Below are 19,644 nucleotides of genomic sequence, written 5' to 3'. Positions count from 1 at the left end.
TAATTCTGATGTGATGTTGTTTAAGTATAATGCAAAATAAAAACAATTACATTATATAGTTTAATTTATTGGCTATCACGAAAGTTAACAGACTCTTTAATCGAGATTCTACTGTATTAGAATTAAAATTTATTTCGAATACAAAAACTATAAATATCTATTGCTGGCTGCTGCTATTGACAACTATATGTATATTGTTAAAATACATAATATTCGTTTCTGTCGCACAGTTTATTATTACTACAGTGTTATTATTAAAAAAAAATACGTCCAAAAACATATTCTATTATAAGAGTATTAAATATACCATATACATTTATAGTTAAGCTATATTAACGTATATTATAGTACATTATAATGGAAAATAATATTACATTCGACGTCGATATCCAATTGCCGCCTGCTGCGGTCGACCAGGCGATGTTGTCGGTTTCGCCGGTTTCGGTCAAATCACCCGCAAGTGATCAGACCGAAAGAGTAAACAAAGATTTTTCTGGTTTCGCAACGAAAAAATATGCATCAATGCCAAATATTGCATTGTCATCTTTGGCATCGATGCAGTCAACGTCGGTGGGTCCGACCGAACCGGACGTGGCAAATGGTGAATTCGTCGGTCCGCCGATGAAACTATACAGTTCTATGCCGAACATATACATTAAATTTGATGAACCTCAAGAACTCGTATGCAGTTGTTGCAGCTATGTCAAATACATTCCTGTACAAGTTTCGACCGAGGTTGACAACGGACCAACGGAACCGGTCTATGCGTACGTTAAGTTAGATCCAGAAATAGCCAGCCGCAGAGCTGTAACAGGGATCAAAAAAACCACAATTCAACGTGGACGCCGTTCGTGGTGGAAACGCACAAAAAAATTCGTTCGTCAATTGTTTTGTTGTGTGTAATATAGCCATAAATCACATGGCTTAAAATAAGTATATGATACGGGGTGAATTTTTATTGACATCAAATCATGTTAATTATAATAAGTATTGTTTGAAGTGCACTGTATATATTATTCTTATAGCTATGAAAATAGTATTGTTTTTCACAAATAAATGTTTTCGTTATATTATTCAATTGGTTTTTGTATGTTTTGGGTGGGTTAATAGTAAATAAGGCGAACAAGCATTTATAAAAATATATGCTTTATATATTATTAAACAGATAATTCTGTTTTTTTTTTTTTTTGTAAGTGCTGTAAAACAATCACGCGATGTTAATTTTGGTGTTGGATATTTTCAAGCTTTTTGAAAAGATACTTCTATTCTAGTATGCCTTTACACACAATCTGACCGCTCACACGGGGGAGTGAGTCACATAATTACTTTTAAATTATATACATATTTTATATCACATGGCTACTTATGATATAGCTATTGATATTTGGTGCAAAACATAGTATTGGAATAAGATGGTAAATGCAATGTGTAGCATAGGTATTTTTCAAAATAATGCAAAAACCGTAGAACTATTAAATATATATATGTGGGTACAGATATAGCAGTTTTAGTATAAAATAATTATTTATATATTTATGTAATAATTACCTACCAGAAAATAATTTTTTTCATTTATTTTATGATTGCACTACATTTGCCTATTTTATATAGATAAAATATTTTTATTTTGTGTAGGTACTCCGCAAATGCTTACAAAATACTTCATAGTATATTTTTAAACTTGCAGGAAATCATGTTTCTTATATATAATACTATTTGAGTGCCTAATATAATATAATAAAAATAATACAATGTATTAGGTACAATCGAATATACAAATACACATAATGTGTAATCTACTTCAGTCGTTCGCAGTTTTTAAGAATGATCAAAAAACACTTTTTCACTTTTTTAAATACAAAATATCTTACATTTACTGAATTATTGAATGCACATAATATATACATAATACTTATGTTTACTTATTATTTTGGCCGTTGTACCGAATTGCAATGATTTTTTTTTACTTTATTTTATCCCGTGGAAAAAACCTTTATCTGCGTTTTGTAAAACCATGTAGCATTATATGTCTGTAATTTATTATTGTATTAGTCCCACGGGTCTGTTCAAAAATCCTATGTGTAATCACATGCTTGCTAATTTTATAAATTATTCAATTTTTTAAAAATTTTAGCAGATAGGTATGATATTATTTGGTAATATATAATAAGTTAATTATTTATTTAGTATTATTAAAATAATATTCATTTTTTTTCGAGTTACTCAAAATGAACTTACTTCGACAAGTACTTTAAATTTATATTTAATATTTATACTTCCGTTATATATATATGATAATAATTTTGTTCTTTTGATGTCCTTTAATTTAAAGCCATGAGCAATGTTGTATTTTTTTTTAAAATTATTGTCAATAAAAATTTGTTTTCTCAGTCAAAAATCTTTATTTAATTCAGTGTCTTTTATAAGCTGTTATTTTTACTACTTATTTTAAAATATTAAAAATGCATATAAGGTAAATTAATTTTTTTATTAGAATTTTAAATTTAAATCTGGACAAAATTATCTTTACATTTAAATAAGGAATGGCTATTTAATTATTTTGTTAAATAAAAAAACATTTTTAAACGATAAAGTAGATAAAAGACATAATTTGTAACTGTGCTTAAAATCATATAATTAATGATTACAAAAAATATTTAAACAAAATGATTAGGTAGGAAAAGTTTCTACTAAAAATTCAAAAAATAAAAAATAAATCTTTATATTATAAAAAAATCAAACTTCAATTTCAAGAAATTTTGCCTTATTATAGATTTTCCAAGGCATTTTCTGAAAAAATTATAACAAGTAGAAAAACTGGTCAAAAAAGAAAAAAATTATAAAAAAAAAAACTAGAAATAAGCATCGTTTTAAAAAATCGTTGAAAAAAGCAAAAAAAAAAACTTTCAAATCTCATAATTGAACGTGTTGTAACATAACCTACACTTCCATAGCACTATGATACATTTTAAGTCAATCTATAAAAATAAGCAAATGCTTTAAGGCCCGAATCCTGATAATGATATTCAAATTTGACACATACAATACAGTAAACCATTCAATACCTATTAAACAGTAGTTCAGTACCTACCTACCCGCTTTTTATTTAATGTTCATTTGAATTATAATTTTTATTTTTCATTAATTTGTTTGTAAGTCATAAAAAAATAGTGAGTTAGTTTTATAATCAATGAGAAGTTTTATAATTTTTTAAATTTCTTTTTTACTGTTTGTCTTAATAAATTTAATTTTAAGACCACTATAATTTATTTATTTAGCATAAATGAAACATTCCTATGTTTATATACAAGTAAAACCTTAAGTAAATGCAGTGAAGATGCTATACTCATAATTGGAGAGAATCTTATTGACACTAAAGGGAGCGGAGGAATAGATTATTTGTATTTTATATAATATTGATTTTGTTAATATTTCAATATTTGTTTTATATTGCGTTTGTACTAAGCAACTAAGCTTTTGAATAATTTTCGATATAATTTTAATTTTCCTCAATTTACAAAGATGTCAAATTTAAACTTGCTAATTAATTTACTTATGATTAACTTGATTAACTTTATGATTAATGACGTGAATAATTTATAATTTGTTTTTAATAGATTTTGCACTGTCAAATTATAAAAATTAAACTATTTCATAAAAATAATATATTATTGATAGAATTCTCAATATCATTGTATTAACGTCTACAATTATTTGAGTTAAAGTTACAGTACCTAATAATGAATGAATTTTTATTATGTATTATTTAATTAAAATCTTAAATATATATAAGTATAAAATATGTATATTACAGGAGTGTTGCTAATGGATGCAGACCCGAATTAAGGCGTAAACGATGTAGGCTGCAGCTAACATAATAGCCACGGATTTAAGGGCATCACATACTGTCTGAATATTATTTTTACCAAAATATCTGTAATATGAAATAGTGAATTAAAGCCGGTATCGGGAGGTATTGTACATACTTTTAGTTAAAATTCTTTTTTATAATTTGGAATCATATTTTTAACTTTAACATAATATGTATCTTATATTTAATAATAACTATGGAAATTAATTTTAAAAATTATTTTTATCACTTAGCGTAATTTTATAACGTTGTATATTTTATGTACTTTGTAAGCATTTTACAATATTTGTATACCTACTTAAATTATTTTTTTATTGTGCATTATTGAATAGGTAATACCTAATCTATCGTGAAAAGCCTACAATTGTCCTATATTGCCCTTATATAAACGTAATAATATATTATATTATATTACAGTAAAAATACTCTGGTTATCATCATCCATACTAGCCATACCATAGTTAAAATTATAAACAACGAACGCGTTGCTTATCAATAATAAGATAAACAGTTGACAAAAGTATATTGCATAATTACTTTACAATATTAAATATTATATTGATATTTTCGTCGTGTACAAATCTTCTTACAACAATGCTGGCATTATTAGGTTTTGACTTTCATACATAATCGCTGCGAAAAAAACATTTGTTTTCAACAGTTGATTCTTCCAGCGAGATGACCGATGCAAACTTAGTGGAATATGAAAAAATATCATGCTACGAGTACTGCGAAAATGATAATGATTATTTTTGACACTAGTTATGTAATTATTATAATAACATTTTTTTCTAGAAATAAAAATTACATAAAGGAAGTTAGGAGTATCTTACAAAATATTTAAGATGTTTATAAATGGATATAAGAATATCAACAAGTAAATAACGCAGTAAAACTAAATAAAATGTTCGGAAATGATTACTAAATCATGAGGGGAGTGTAAAACCGTAGGTGTTATTTATTTAGTATGTATTAATTGTATACATTCTAGTTCTAATATCAGTAATAATTTATAATAAGAATAACATAGTTGTTAAAAAAATGAATTTATTTGAGTAATTATCAGACGTAGTATAACAAGTACATTTGATTAAAAACAAGCCGTGACCACATAATATATTATTAACGTTGTTACTATATCAGACCCGGATTAAGGCATAAGCGGTGTAAGCTGCAACCAACACAACCACGGATTAAAGTGCACCGCATACTGTCCTGATATTCTTTATTAAAATATCCGTAATAGTAAATTAAAGCCGGTATCAAGTGGTATTGCACATACTCGTAGATGAGTGTATTTTTTTTTTAAATTTATTTGCATTATATATATGGATAAAAATGTAAAGTCTGTTCTCTCTATGTACAAGTATATCAAAACCAAATATTAAGTCTGTTTGTTTACAAATTTAAAAATAGTCATGAGTCTGTATCTCAGTACAACAGTTTCAAACTGCTCAGATGAGAGGATTTGAGATGATTTCAGCCACCTATAGGTACAAAAAAAAAAAAATTAAACATAATTTAAGCTTTAAAAAGGAATTTATATTGCTACAGATATATACAAATTCAGATAAATGTAATTATTATGTAAAATACAGATATTTTTGAGTAGTTAAAATGTATTGATATTTTTTATAACCATGAATCTATGAACAAATATTAATATAATAATAATAACATGACCATAGGTGTTCATCTAATTGATGAATGAAAATAAAGAACGCGCAACCACGTAGATTTCTAACAGTTGGTTTCAATTACGGAACATTAAAAATAAAATACAGGTGTTAAATTCACGCTTGCTTGCAAGTTTCCTCTAAAATGGAGAGCAAATACAAGTGCACAGACAAATGTAAAAGATAACCCATTATTTAAGACATACTCGAGAATGCAACAAACTGAATACAGACATTCACAATCAAACATTAAAAGTCAATCAATTGCATTCATTATTATGTTCACTATCACTTAACAATAGATCATTGTAAGAATCGAAAAAAAAAACAATACCAAAATGAGATTCACAGTTCCTTCATTATTAAAGCCAAATAAGTTATTTGCCTATCATTGTCGGTAAAAACGATAATCTATTACGAAATTATATATTTAATATTTTTCAACCTTACACCGATTTAAAGCTTAATTTGACACACATTGATGCTAGCTGTAAATGCATGGTTTCATGCTTATCTAATCATATAAATAGTAAATTATCACATCGCTCCGAGACAACCACTGTCTCACAACCTACTAGCTACCCAAATTATACATGCATCATTGTTATAATATAAGAACCAATCATCTCGCTTTTCTTTTTTGTTTTGGGTCATGATGTAATAATTATTATTATTATTGGTGTGCATTTTCATAAAAAAAATACAAATATTATTAAAAACAAACTTAGAAAATTTTATAGTTACATAATATGATTAAAATATAAAAAATGTAAAACAATAATAATATCCACATTTTAGAATTCTTACTTTTTGTTTGTTTATACCTAATTAATAAGTGTAATACAAATTGTATAAGTTATAGACTATAGTACATATTTTAAGTAAATAACAAATGCTTTTTAAAAGTTTTTATCAAAATGTATCAGTATAATTCAATGATTACTAAGCCAAAGGGGCAAACTGCAAAGCGACATCGTACATAGTGAAAGACGAGCTCCATCTGTTGGTTAAAGTCAAACTATTTAGCAATAATATTAAATAAAGAAATATTACATTTTAAAATATAAAGGTACAGTATGTTAAATGTTTAAATACAACACTTTTTGGTCGGAAGATTATAAACACGAGTTCTAAATGATAATTTTATTGGATAAAAGCCATTAGTATAAAATGTTTTAGAGAACTTTTTTATCTGTGATTTCTGTTAATACTTGTAAAAATGTATTCCCAAATACATTTATTAATATATTTTTTTTTACTCTTTTTGTCAACGGAATACTTATAAATTATACGGTCATTAATGATAGCTTTGCAGATACGCCTGAAAAGTTTTTCATTGCGTCATGTTCTGTCATAACACCAACAGTAGAAGCAGTACCCGGTTTTAAAATGTTTGTACACATTAAAAAAGAAAACTTAAATTGGAATTAATAATAGATTACGTGCGTCTTTTTCACAATATTATTCTTGATGTGACATATTGTATATAATGCAATTATGTGAAATTATTGTTACTGAGAATGACAAATCAATATAAATTTGAATGAAAACACATTAAACGGACGACAAAAGAGGTAAGACATAAAGTTTACTGTGATAATATTGAAACATTTGAAACTAAATGAATAAACGCCTCAATTATCCAAGTTTTCGGAGAAATTAACTTAAGATATTCATGTATTATAATATTATTTTATTATATTCATGCGTCTTTCCAATTAAGACGAATATCTTATAATATACCTTTGTGCGTGATAGTGGTTTGTTGACTGTTGTTTAATGTGCCAAGAATTTTCAAAAGATTTATGAACAAAAAATTTGAAATTTGGCAAATTATAACACAGCATATACATACATCACTGTCTGAATCGTTTAACATGGCTAAAATCTGTAAAAAAAATCTTTGGTCCAATATTAGACAATTTTAAGCAAATACTTGCTGTACTAGGTTAGTCTTTACATAAAAAAGATGAATTAAATTTTAATTTTAAAACATAGTATTTTTATCTAACCATTGTTTAATAAACACTTTTTTTTTTAGTTATTATTGATTAAACTCACAACACTGCATAAAAAATGTGGATTTGTGAAAATGTTTTTTTCACTAGATATTTATTACATTTTATTTTCCATAATTTTCAAATCCTATAATTATATATAATATCCAGTAATTCATTATTTGAATATTCAGGTGTATAAATAAACACTGCTTCTGCAAATATTACACATGCATTTCCTTTCGTTTATAATGTATCCATGGTATTAAATATAGAAAAATTCTTGATAATTATAATTTTAATATTATGTCATCACAATCCACTATCAAAATGAAGATAATACCCGCGGTATATGAGTAAATAAACACAAAATAATTACATAAATAAATTGAAGTACATATAACGTACGATATTGGTTTTTATTACAATATCTACAATCTACACTGTCAAAAGATTATATTAATGGCTAAGTGCAAACATTTTTTTAAAAAAAGGAAGAAATTTAGACACATATTCAATAGACGTCGAATGAAGTAATGGAATGAGGTGGATATTAAATTATATTTGATGATATAAATTTTTTTTTACGATTACGGTACACGTTATTTCCGGGTAACACAAATTATTAAAGCTAAGAACTATCGGTACCGATAGTTTAAAAAAAAAAATACAGGCGAGTGTTTTATTTTTCAAATGCTTCATCTATTGTTGAAGTATTATGATTAAGAGTGCTTCTTACAGTCATTAATATTAATAGAGTTAAATTATTTCACTAAAATCTAAACACTTATGACTTTTTTTTTTTTCATTAATCCAACCTTCGAAATTCTATTGTTTATTTTATAATCCATACAATTATGTTATACCAATTTATTATACATAATTATTTTAGAAGGTATAGATAAATGATAATTAGTTTTAGTAGTAACCATAAGTTAAATTATTATGTATATGCGCAATGAGCATGACACTGGTTTTGATTTTTAAATATTGTTTATGAGGTTATTATCACTTGTTGGACGGAATGATTTTTTTCTTATTCCAATGGATCGCTGCATCGATGATATTGGTACTTTGTAGAAAATCTACAGCGACGATGTTAAAATGTCCTCCCCACTCTGGCATTGAAAACCACTTGAACAGAGATTCATTAATTATCGAACTCATGTGTCGTAAACCATAACCTCTATTGAAAATAACGTCCAATGGAGTAGGAGTTAACTCAGCCATCAACAATGTTACACCGCTTTCGTTTTGTGTTCTGCACAAATAATATCAATATTAATATAATATGTCGTTTCAATGTAAAATTCTTAATAAAAGAAGAATTAACAAATACATGAAATCGAATATTTTAGGATTTTAAAATAGCAGTACGCTATCATACTATTTATTTTTTAAATTTAAATAATTCTAAATTATACTACATATATATATATATTAAGTCCAACTATTTACAAGGTATTGTTTACTAAAAATTATAATTATTTAGTCAGTTTAAGTTTATCTTGAAACTTTGTTATTATAGTAAAGTTGAGATGACTATGAAATTACAACCTCTAAAAATATGCATACAAATATTACAACAAACATCAAAGTAGGCATGAAATTCAAATTAGTAATATATTATATTATAAAAGTACGTTGAAAATTCTATTGATAATTATTATTTATTCAAATTATTGAAGTATACATTTTATGTAGATTATTATATTCATTATTAACTACTATAACACATTTCATACTAGCATTTATAACACATTTTGAAACGAGAACTCTTAACTAAAATCTGAAATTTTAGAAAAATACTCAACAATGTATAAAATGTATCTTAAGTATAAAACAAAAATTGTTGCATAGCTAAAAATTAATGAAAATATAAAACAAAATATCCCATGTTCCTATGTCAACCACTCAGATTTATAATTTAGTCTGTAATGTGGACGACTATAAAAGCAGAAATGTTTAAAAGTTATAAAGTCTAATAATAACAATAATAATAATAATAATAATAATAATAACTTTCTTATAGTAGTATGTACAATTCTGTGGTATGTATAGCTTAGTATATTGTTATTTAATTTGATAATCTATGATATTTTAGAATAAAAAAAAATAAGTTGCTTTATTAGCCTTACTTATTTATATAGAAACGTACGTAGTCTTCAAATGTTGTTAATTTTTGAGCATTTGGCCAATATCGAGGAATAGGTGTCCAAAGGTTTTTATCATTAGCATATAGTGTTATTGGCAAATAGTTGTAAGTTACGATTACTCTATGTCCTTCAGCTTGTAAATCTTTGAGTGATTTATTCCAATCCATTTTAGCCATATGCTTACCCAAGTAAAGTGTTACAAATTGATATAACTTAAGATGCTCTGACAGATTTTTTGAAAAGCCCGTTTGAAATTTATGAAATTCGACAATTACAATTTCATTTGTTGCTTCTACAAATGTTTTTATATCCTCAAGAATGTATGACAAAGGTCTTACTGGATAAATTTCGTGATGTAGCCACCATAAATGATCAGACTGACAATCAAAACCTACTCTTAAATCCAAGTAACGGGCTCCGTGGCACAATTGACTCAAAATATCAACGTCCTAAACATTTTTAAAATAAATATAAGATATAAGCAAGACAAAAAACCCAAGCTCAAACTTACTTGAGTGTAGACATACTTTTCAAAGTATATAGGACAATTTTGGGTAATATCATATGCTCCTGAGTCATGCGTACCTGGCAAAAACAGGGAATTTAATCTTAAAGATTTGATGTCATCTGTCAAATTGTCCATCCAATTAGGTTGAGTCTTAAGACAGTTTGTTGCTAATACTATAAATAATTAAAAATATCAAAATGAATATTTATTTATTAATGTTAAATAAAAATGGCATAAATTATTATATAATATACTGTTAACGCTTTTTTTGTGTTAATTTTTAATATGCAGTCGTTTTTTTCTGATAGATCAACTTTAAATATTCGTATATTTTAAGTTTTTAATAAAAGATAAAATGTTGAAAATATGACGAATAAAAATTCTAAAAATGAATTTAAGATCAGCTAATAATCCATTCTATAATTTATATTATGTATACAGTGAATCTCTCTATAATTAAATCGATTGAGACAACATATTTTTCCTTTATAGAGAAATTTTACTATATAATATTTATTGATCTGTAATGGCCAAAGTAAGTAAATAACGTATATCAATAATACAATAAAATTTGAATTACCATACATCAATATAAATCATCAGTAGCATGTTTTATGTTAATTTTTTTCGATAATATTTATTTTGATAGCATAAAATATAAAATATAGCATAACCCGACTTCAATAAAAAAAAAAAAAATATATAATACGATACTATACAAGGTGACTCAGCTAGCATGACCTTACATGTTTTCCTTTAATAATAAATTGATTCAAATTATAATATTTTTAAATTTTGTAAGATCATATTTAAAATATTTGAAATTTTTAGTACTACTTAAGGAGTGACCTGAGATGATATAACTTTAATTTTTCATCTTTTTATTGTAAATTATTTATTGGATAACTTTTTTGAAAATATTGACGTAACTAATTCTCAAAAGCTACTCTGTCGAATTTCTATTTAGATATACGTTAACATTTTCAAAAAATTACCCATTAAATAAATGAAGTATAAAGAGGGGTCCAATTTTAAAAACTATGCCCGTGAGACTTCTTTATTAGTACGAAAACACGAATAATTTGAAAATAAAGCCTTTACATATATTTAAAAACCAGATTTCAAATAACTTAGCGTTATCGAAGAAAAACAAGCGTGTGAACATATTTGGTAAATCGTCCTGTAATAGGGATTTCTGGGTTTCAGCGTACTTCAATTTCACGGTAAAATCGGCGTATCAATAAGTATAATTTGACTATAAGAACATTTTGTAAATACTCACGTGTGTCGGTCTCGCCACTGATGTATGCCACCCAATACTCGAAACACTGGCTTTTAAACTGACCGTCATGGCAAAGCAACTGTATGGTCTTCGTGCCCACTGTCAGATCGGTCTCCAACCAGCCAGATGTGGCGTTCACCGGATACTTACGGAGCGCCATCTCGGTGGCAGACCTAAAACGGCCATGCGCTGGGTCCGCGCCAAATACTCCGACCCAGTCGTTAGGGTTAGCTGACAGCACTTGCCACGACACTACCACGCGCTTACCCCCTTGTTGCTCTATGTCCGGCAATACCGTCAAACCCACATAGTGATGTCCAAATTCGAAATCTGGTGACTCTGAAAAATCCATTAACTACCGCGGTCATAAGTTTATAACTTATAAACCTTACTATAGTAAAATCGTGTGGATCAAAGTAATATTATGAAATACAAGACAAATTAATGCACGACGGCTATGTACCTAAATTGCCTACTCAAAACGCCGTGTGACCATAATATTATTATTGTAATGGATAACATCAATAAACACCGGAACAAAAAATGAGGAGAAGTCATGTCATACGCGTGCAATGGCGTATTTAAGAAAGGGCATTGATCTGTATTTATACATAATAAATCAAGTGTTTTATACTAATGAAAATATATTATTGTATACAGTGCTCTTATAACGACGAATAAGTTACAAGTAACTTAATTTATTTATTATGTGAGGATAAAAGAAAAAATAAAGATAATAGATTTTTGATCGGTAATTTTATTTTAAATTTAAATTTATATTCTTTGAATGTGCCAGTTTATAATATGATTTAGTGCTTAGTATTATAAGTACAAATAATTTACAAGTAGAGTTATATAGGTAACTTATTTAATACAAATTAAATTATGCTAATGGAGTAACTCTGTTTAAATTCTTTAAACTGTAAAATGTAAACTACATATTTTTTACACGGTAATTTAGTTTTTAGAAAATATAAAACAATGATATAAAATTATAATAAATAACTACTTTATTTATGCAACTAATGATAACCATGTACAAACAAAAATGTATTATTTTCTGCGATCAAACAAACCCTGTATGCGCATCACCTAACCTAACCTACACATTTTTAATTGTTATTTATTATTTGCGTATCTCAACATTTGGTAGTTTATATTGTATTGTTTTCATCGCTCTTTTAATATCTTTAACTTACTAAGCTGTAGAAAACGTGTATTAGCTGATTGTATGTAACATAATCATGAAATCAAAGGTTTTATAACTTACATCCATGAAATATATATATATATAGTTTGAAAATTGATAACACAATATACGAAGCAACGAGAGAATACATATTAAGAACATACACATTTTATAATTTATAATTTTTACGAAAAAAATTAAATATGAAAAAACACGTCATTAGAGGTTGTGCAGGTGGTCCCAAATTTTTTATCAAACAGCTTTTATGACTAGTAAAAAATGCAACAAAATCGCCGAATCATGTCTATTTTACGTGTACATTAAATTTGAGTACTTAAGACAATATTTATTATTTTGTATTTGCTAATAAAAAATGAATATGATAAATATACTCATATGATATGTTATTGAAAACAAATAAAAAATAATGATTAAAAGATCATCGTCACATGGCACGGTGACAAAATTCTGTTGTCGTTTGTACAATGTCACGAAATTAAAATGTCAAATAAGATAAGTAAAAATTTATTAGATGTTTCACCAAACTATCGTGGTCTGGTTATGATTTTAAAATTGTCGGTAGTTTTCATTTTGGCACCAACTATAAAAAAACTGAAATGATGCGGCCGTCTGTAAACACAATACAAACTATAAATCGCCAGTGAATAACGATTGAAATTAGGTCGCATAGTATAATATAACAATATAACATAATATATTATATTATGCTAATATCCGATCGCTTATAACATTATGAGACATACCAAAAGTTTGCTCGCTGACCTTCGGAATAGGTCGGTCACAAAGCTGACATACTTATATCAAATAATAAACACAGCAGTTCGTCATTCAGTTCAATATTATACGACGCTCTAAAATAACGACGACGGCAATAATATTATTTTGTAACTCGTACCCGTCATCATCAACAACTGCAGTGTAGCTGAACACAGACACGCGATGGTCGCGCTCGGGGCAGCTTTCGAAATATAGTGGATGAACCACTCTACATGGCGCCGAACACGGCCTGGTGAGCTGCACCAGAGCGCGCGTACTTAATGTTGTGTCGTATCAATAATAAAACGTTATAATGAAATTGTGACCGGAATAAAATATACTATTTTGTAATCGTATCGAACGAAAAACGAAAACCGTTTAGCCGCGGTCTCTCGTTTTCCGACGTTTATGGAAATTAACCACAGTGATCGTCGATATAATAGTATGTCAGAATTATATTAATATTAATATGTTTTTTTTTTAAATTTTTAAGGCGTTATTATTAACTCACCTTAGGCTATGCGCCACGCTCTCTCGTCTATTATTTTACTTCCAAATCGAAGGTCGCAATGATAATATTAATAACAGAGACGTATGGAATAATATTACGGACACGTGTCTTAATGATGTATTATTAGTTAGTACTTATCTACCTTCTGTCTATACCAAACTATAACCCGACTCATTAGCATTTATTTAAAAATAAACTAAAATTACTCGTATTTAACCTATTTTATATGGAAAGTTGTCATCTTAATAAATTCTTATCATAAAAATGATATGCTAGATATAACTTAGTTATTACCAAAATCAATCATAATATTGTACTCCATATATATTCATGTCAAAGTAATAAAAAAAAAAAACAATATGCCATACTTAAAATACTAGTAAAATTCGATCGTCGTAATTTTAAAACAAGACCTATAAGGCTATAAAAATGTATAATAATAATGGTAAAAATTAAGTATACATATCAGATCGTCTAAATGATATTATATCACTTAAAAATGATAGTATTGTATAGAATTGTCATTATTGTGATGCATTTTAACTGGCTGCCATACTGAGCAATACTGTATTCAACTAAACCTTAATCTTAAATTAAAATTAAAAACTAATAATTACTAAATGTAATATTTGAAATCAAATATTTAAATTTACATTTTAAATTTATAAGTCTTTTCTCGTACAAATTTATGGATTCTAAAACCAGTATATACAGTGTACTCTCGATTATCCGCGGAATAGGGTGGCGGGGCATCCACGGATAATCCGTAAAATTAAAATTAGGAATTAAACGTATCAACAATTACCAAAAAGTATTAATATGTATTAAACAAACTTTTTGTATTTTACGTCGTTATCGAGTAATTGGCTATCACAGCCCAATTAAACCAACAATTATGTATAATGTAAAGATATATATATTTTTTGTATACAATATATAGGTATGTAGATGATTCCACGGAAAACAATGAACAACCCGCAACACGGATAGTCCGTTCGCGGATAATCGGAAATACACTATATAACAAAAGCATAAAAATGTGGCTTATTTTAAATCATAATTACTATAAAATAATAACAAATATACCTAATTTAATGATTAATGAGTCATAAATAAATATATATATTATGTATTTTTAATATAATATTAATGTCAATATTTAAGTTGACTATATAACGTTGGAAATTAAATTTAAATATTACAAAATTAATTCCATTTAAAAATTAAAATGCATTACGTCATGTTTGAATGTCTCTATAGTAAACGATGATCGATATTTACTATATAATATTATAATATTTAGGCTAAAATATAAGATAAGAAAAAAATAATTCTTTGAGTTTTCAGGCCGTAACTATTTTGAAAATCTAATATGTCGTTTACTAAATTCAGCATATTGTCAACTATTAATGCTATAAGTTAAAAAATAATATTAATTTATTATAATATTTAACTTAATAATTTAGTTATCAATATAAATTACTACTGTTGTAGCTTCGTTAGCTTTCGTTAGCTTCGCTATATATTTATATACTTTTTACATTGAACATCTGACTGCATATTAACAAGTAAATAAATAAATTAGTGCAGTAGTGTATTATTATAATATAATATGAGATATATGTACTATTTAAAGCTGTATTAATTGAATTAAGTAGATTAAGTACTTTCAAATTATAATTCATTTGAGAATATTAATATATACACTATAACTACATATAACATAATATTGCTCAATGTATCAAAAAATTGTATTTTTTGTAATTATACTTTCAAATATAAAACATATCATTATTTATTTAAATACAAAAATAAAATTAATTGTTGTCAGGTAGTACTCATTAATCGTCAAAATAATTACATTAAACTTCAGTATTTTTTAAAATTATTATAATAATAATTTCATTTTGTAAATATACCATACAAATATAAAAGTATATTTTTTTTTCATTATTGAAGGTAGTACAGTTTATATTACAGTTTTAACTAAATTTTCTACTCTTAACTTGTTTGATAAACTATTTTAAACGTGTTTGACGTTTATAATATGTTTGGTTTGTAGATTTAAAATAGTGAGTGGTTTTTTTTATATCAATCATTTTTAAGTCAGCCATAAGAGCGCGTTTTCAGATGCGAAATTATATTCATCGTTTTTTAACTAATACAAAACATTTTATATTTCCTTTTTTTGTACATTTAAAAAGTATTAAAACCTTTTTTGGGTTGTGGTTGAGAGTGTTTGTGACAGAAACTATCATATAAATATATAAAATAATAATTATTAACTTTAAAATTATTTTAATACTTTTCTATATATTGTATAACATAGAGTAAATATTTAGTTTTATGGGCTAGTCGACAAATGTATCGGCCGAAAAATAAAGGATGATTATTTTGGTTTAAAACGGTTATGTCCATTGCACTAATGTTTTTCAAGGATGTCACCCACATATTGTACGAGTAGACAATTGATATGGTATAATCGATATTTAAGGTAGGTAGGTATCTTTATGATTGGTTTTAAATAGTGAATCTTTTTCTTTTAAACACATTGTTATAAATTCCATTTTAAACAAAATATTTTGAACACAATATCGTTACTCGTTGTAACGTAAGCACTTTACAATATGTTTTTTACCTCAAAATATGTACACGCCTCGACGATCAATTGATTAATAGGTTGAAAATCATAATCACTCAGACAAATTCGAACCGATGTGTTTTCGACCACAGAGTCGACGGCGATCGATTGTCGGATAATGCCGACCACGGGGATGAGATCGAAATGGTGGAGAGTGGTATAGTCATGGCGGAGGAGGGTGGTCAAGAACACAAAACGTTAAATAGATGACGTACATTTATATATATATTTTTTTATCTTCTCATTCTTTTCCTTTTGCTCCTCGTCCGCGTTTAATCCACCGCCGCCGCCCGACATGATCCGGCGAATTATAACTTCTTATTTATTTGTATATATATTATATTTAATAATCAGCTCATTTTATTCCACGCCATGTCCCACCGTCATCGTACCCGACTAGAAAAAATATTTTGTTCGCCTGTGCGTGAAACCGATGGATAATAATAATACAAATATTCACACAAGCCGCCTCATTGTCGTCCGACTTTATTCTCCTGGGCGTGCCGAGAACATTGTAAAACTAATATTTCAATATTTTATTATATACTTATATGGTGCATTCGAAGTCGGTGTTGTCGTTACCGAATGTGCTGTATGTATATTACGTGTGTACATTTATAAATATTTCTAGGAATATTAAAATGGCAAAATTAACACGTTTAATATAGTTTCAATATACCTTATGTGTATAAATTTAAGAATAAAGGTCCTATTTATCCTTCCAATAAATTAATATTGTATAATTTATACATATATGTATATGTTATTGTATAACACGCATTAAACATCGTTTTGAAAAGTATATATATGTGTATATAATAATGTTATCGAATTTTAACTATCGAGTGCTGTATAATATGAAACTAATATTTTTCACTTACCTTTTCCGCCAATTTTCGTCACCTGCAGTACTGGCCAGATTAAAATCCACCAAAGATGTCTGCTCATTATGTCCTATAGCTACTATATATTAAGTATATATATGTAATATACTCGAACGAAATGTTATAATATTTTTTATTTTTTTTTTTTTGTATAATGTAATTAGTGACTTTTTAATATATTAAGACATATCGACTCGTGTATTATGTGGCCGACGCGGTGAAAAAAGTGCAACTATAACTTTTGTGTATAACTAATATCATATACCTACTTGACGTAGATAACGCACACGTTGTTATATTCATATAATGTAAATGCGTCATGAGGAATAATAACATGAAATGAGTATGGAAGGGAAAAGAAAACAGTTTTTTTAACATATGGTGTTCTAATACAATGTAGTTTTCTTTTAAAGCAATTTTACCATAATATTTTTTTTTGTGTTCTATACATAAATTATTGGATAAAAATTAACAACTACAATTATTTTATCTTATTATTGCTACAAGGAACCAAAATTATGTACATATATATAATATATATATATATATATAATTTTTTAACCCATTGAAACGCATAATATTTTTGGTAATATCGTTATAAGCATATCTAATTTTATCGAATAAATAGTTAAAACATTAAGTAAATGGACGGTCATTATTTTTGGTTAAACAAAAAATAAATAATAAATAAATAAAACATAAAAAAAAAATATACACACGATTAAGTATTACTTATACAAAATGAAAGTAATACATATGGAACATAACAAACATCACAACCTTTAGCCTTAATGAAAATCAATCACATAAATATATATACAAATATATATGTCACACCCATTTCGTAAAATCGTTCTTTTATTGAATTGAATATATTTTTTGTACCTATACAAACTGTGAATAATACATTTTTCTACATGGCATGAATGATCTGCAATTATGTATATACGATTATTGTTACAAAACAAAATTTATTTATACAGACTAGTCTATGGAAAAGTTTTCATGAAATTATTTGTTTATTTTTTAAACATCATAAAAAATGTTCACGATCTGAACGTCTAATTATGAAAACCTATCATACATTACTATTTTAGAGTATATAATATACCTACTGGAAGTAAGATCTGTAAAGTAAATTAAATTATTCATATGTATTTCAACCGTTTAAACTATTGTAACATATATGCATTGACAATCGTAGATTGTTTTTTTAAATTTAAATTACAATTTTAGAGTGTAAAAAAAAACTGATATCCGTTTCATGAAGTTAACAAAAATAATCATTCATGAAGTGTAAAATAATGTTTTATTCACGCTGTGGATACATTTCACTAAATGAATATGACATTTATATATAATATGTAAACAAAACAAATAAAATAACTTACAATTTAAAAAGTTAACAAGTCTAAATAGCCCTTATATGTTATTTATTAAGTTAAAAATGTATTTATTCTATTGTATAATTTCATAAATTAGCTATAACTTTAAGGACTAATATGCAGCTATTATATAATATGGTATATTAGTTTTATATTATATAGCGATGAAAACCTGCAGGGGTAGCAATAAATTTGGGTTGCACATTATTATATTATATATATATTTATGTATAATAATATACATAGGTATCTATCTAATATAAAGCTTCGTTTTGTATAAAACATTTTATTATGTATGAATGTATAAAAAAAATTGTTGAGAAAAAAATTTTTTAAAGAATTATATATTGTATTCATCTATCCGTGTTTGTTGTAGAATGTGCTCGGGTTAGTGCCGCTGTCCAATGTTCAGTTACATCTGTCAGTTAAATGAAGAACAAAAACAAAAAAAAAAAAAATAAATAAATAAATAAAATAAATAAACGTCGGAATCCGAGTGCAAAAAAAACTTGTACATTACGTACACACAAAAGACAATAAATCTTTTGTTTCTCTTTTTTATTTTCCTTCTTTTTTTTTCGTAAGACGAAATTTTGCAGTTTGAAATAGAATTGCATTTATAATGAAGTTTCGGTGTTTGGGTTTCTCGGAATCCCAGACGACAACAATATTTTTTTTAAGAAATGTTTTTCGTGCTAACAATAATTATGCGTTTTTCGTATTTTAATCAACAAAACTAGCAGTACATATATAGATATTTATATAAT

General features: G+C 26.5%; 2 protein-coding genes across 3 annotated transcripts in view; both read right to left on the bottom strand.

The window, feature by feature from the left end:
* Window positions 1–8,446: 8,446 nt before the first annotated feature.
* Window positions 8,447–17,732, bottom strand: LOC113548686 (PI-PLC X-box domain-containing protein DDB_G0293730-like). 2 transcript variants are annotated; one of them, XM_026949697.1, is made up of 5 exons: window positions 17,490–17,732; window positions 11,491–11,829; window positions 10,212–10,381; window positions 9,683–10,149; window positions 8,447–8,805 (listed from the first exon to the last, which is right to left on the bottom strand). In XM_026949697.1, exons 1-5 carry the CDS (start codon window positions 17,554–17,556, stop codon window positions 8,553–8,555), a joined length of 1,296 nt encoding a protein of 431 aa, XP_026805498.1. In that variant the 5' UTR covers window positions 17,557–17,732; the 3' UTR covers window positions 8,447–8,552. The 2 variants fall into 2 exon arrangements, with proteins under 2 accessions (XP_026805498.1, XP_026805499.1); XM_026949698.1 differs by having other exon boundaries at window positions 8,622–8,805; window positions 9,703–10,149.
* Window positions 17,733–18,823: 1,091 nt separating this feature from the next.
* LOC113560490 (protein vein) overlaps window positions 18,824–19,644 on the bottom strand; it is a 67,397-nt gene continuing 66,576 nt past the window's right edge. The window contains exon 8 of the mRNA XM_026966384.1: window positions 18,824–19,295. The gene's annotated coding sequence lies outside the window, so the exon portion shown is untranslated. The remainder of the gene's footprint in view (window positions 19,296–19,644) is intronic.

This window comes from Rhopalosiphum maidis, chromosome 1 (assembly GCF_003676215.2).
Source record: "Rhopalosiphum maidis isolate BTI-1 chromosome 1, ASM367621v3, whole genome shotgun sequence".
NCBI classification, from domain to species: Eukaryota; Metazoa; Arthropoda; class Insecta; order Hemiptera; family Aphididae; genus Rhopalosiphum; species Rhopalosiphum maidis.
This window is presented reverse-complemented; position numbering and strand designations above follow the sequence as displayed.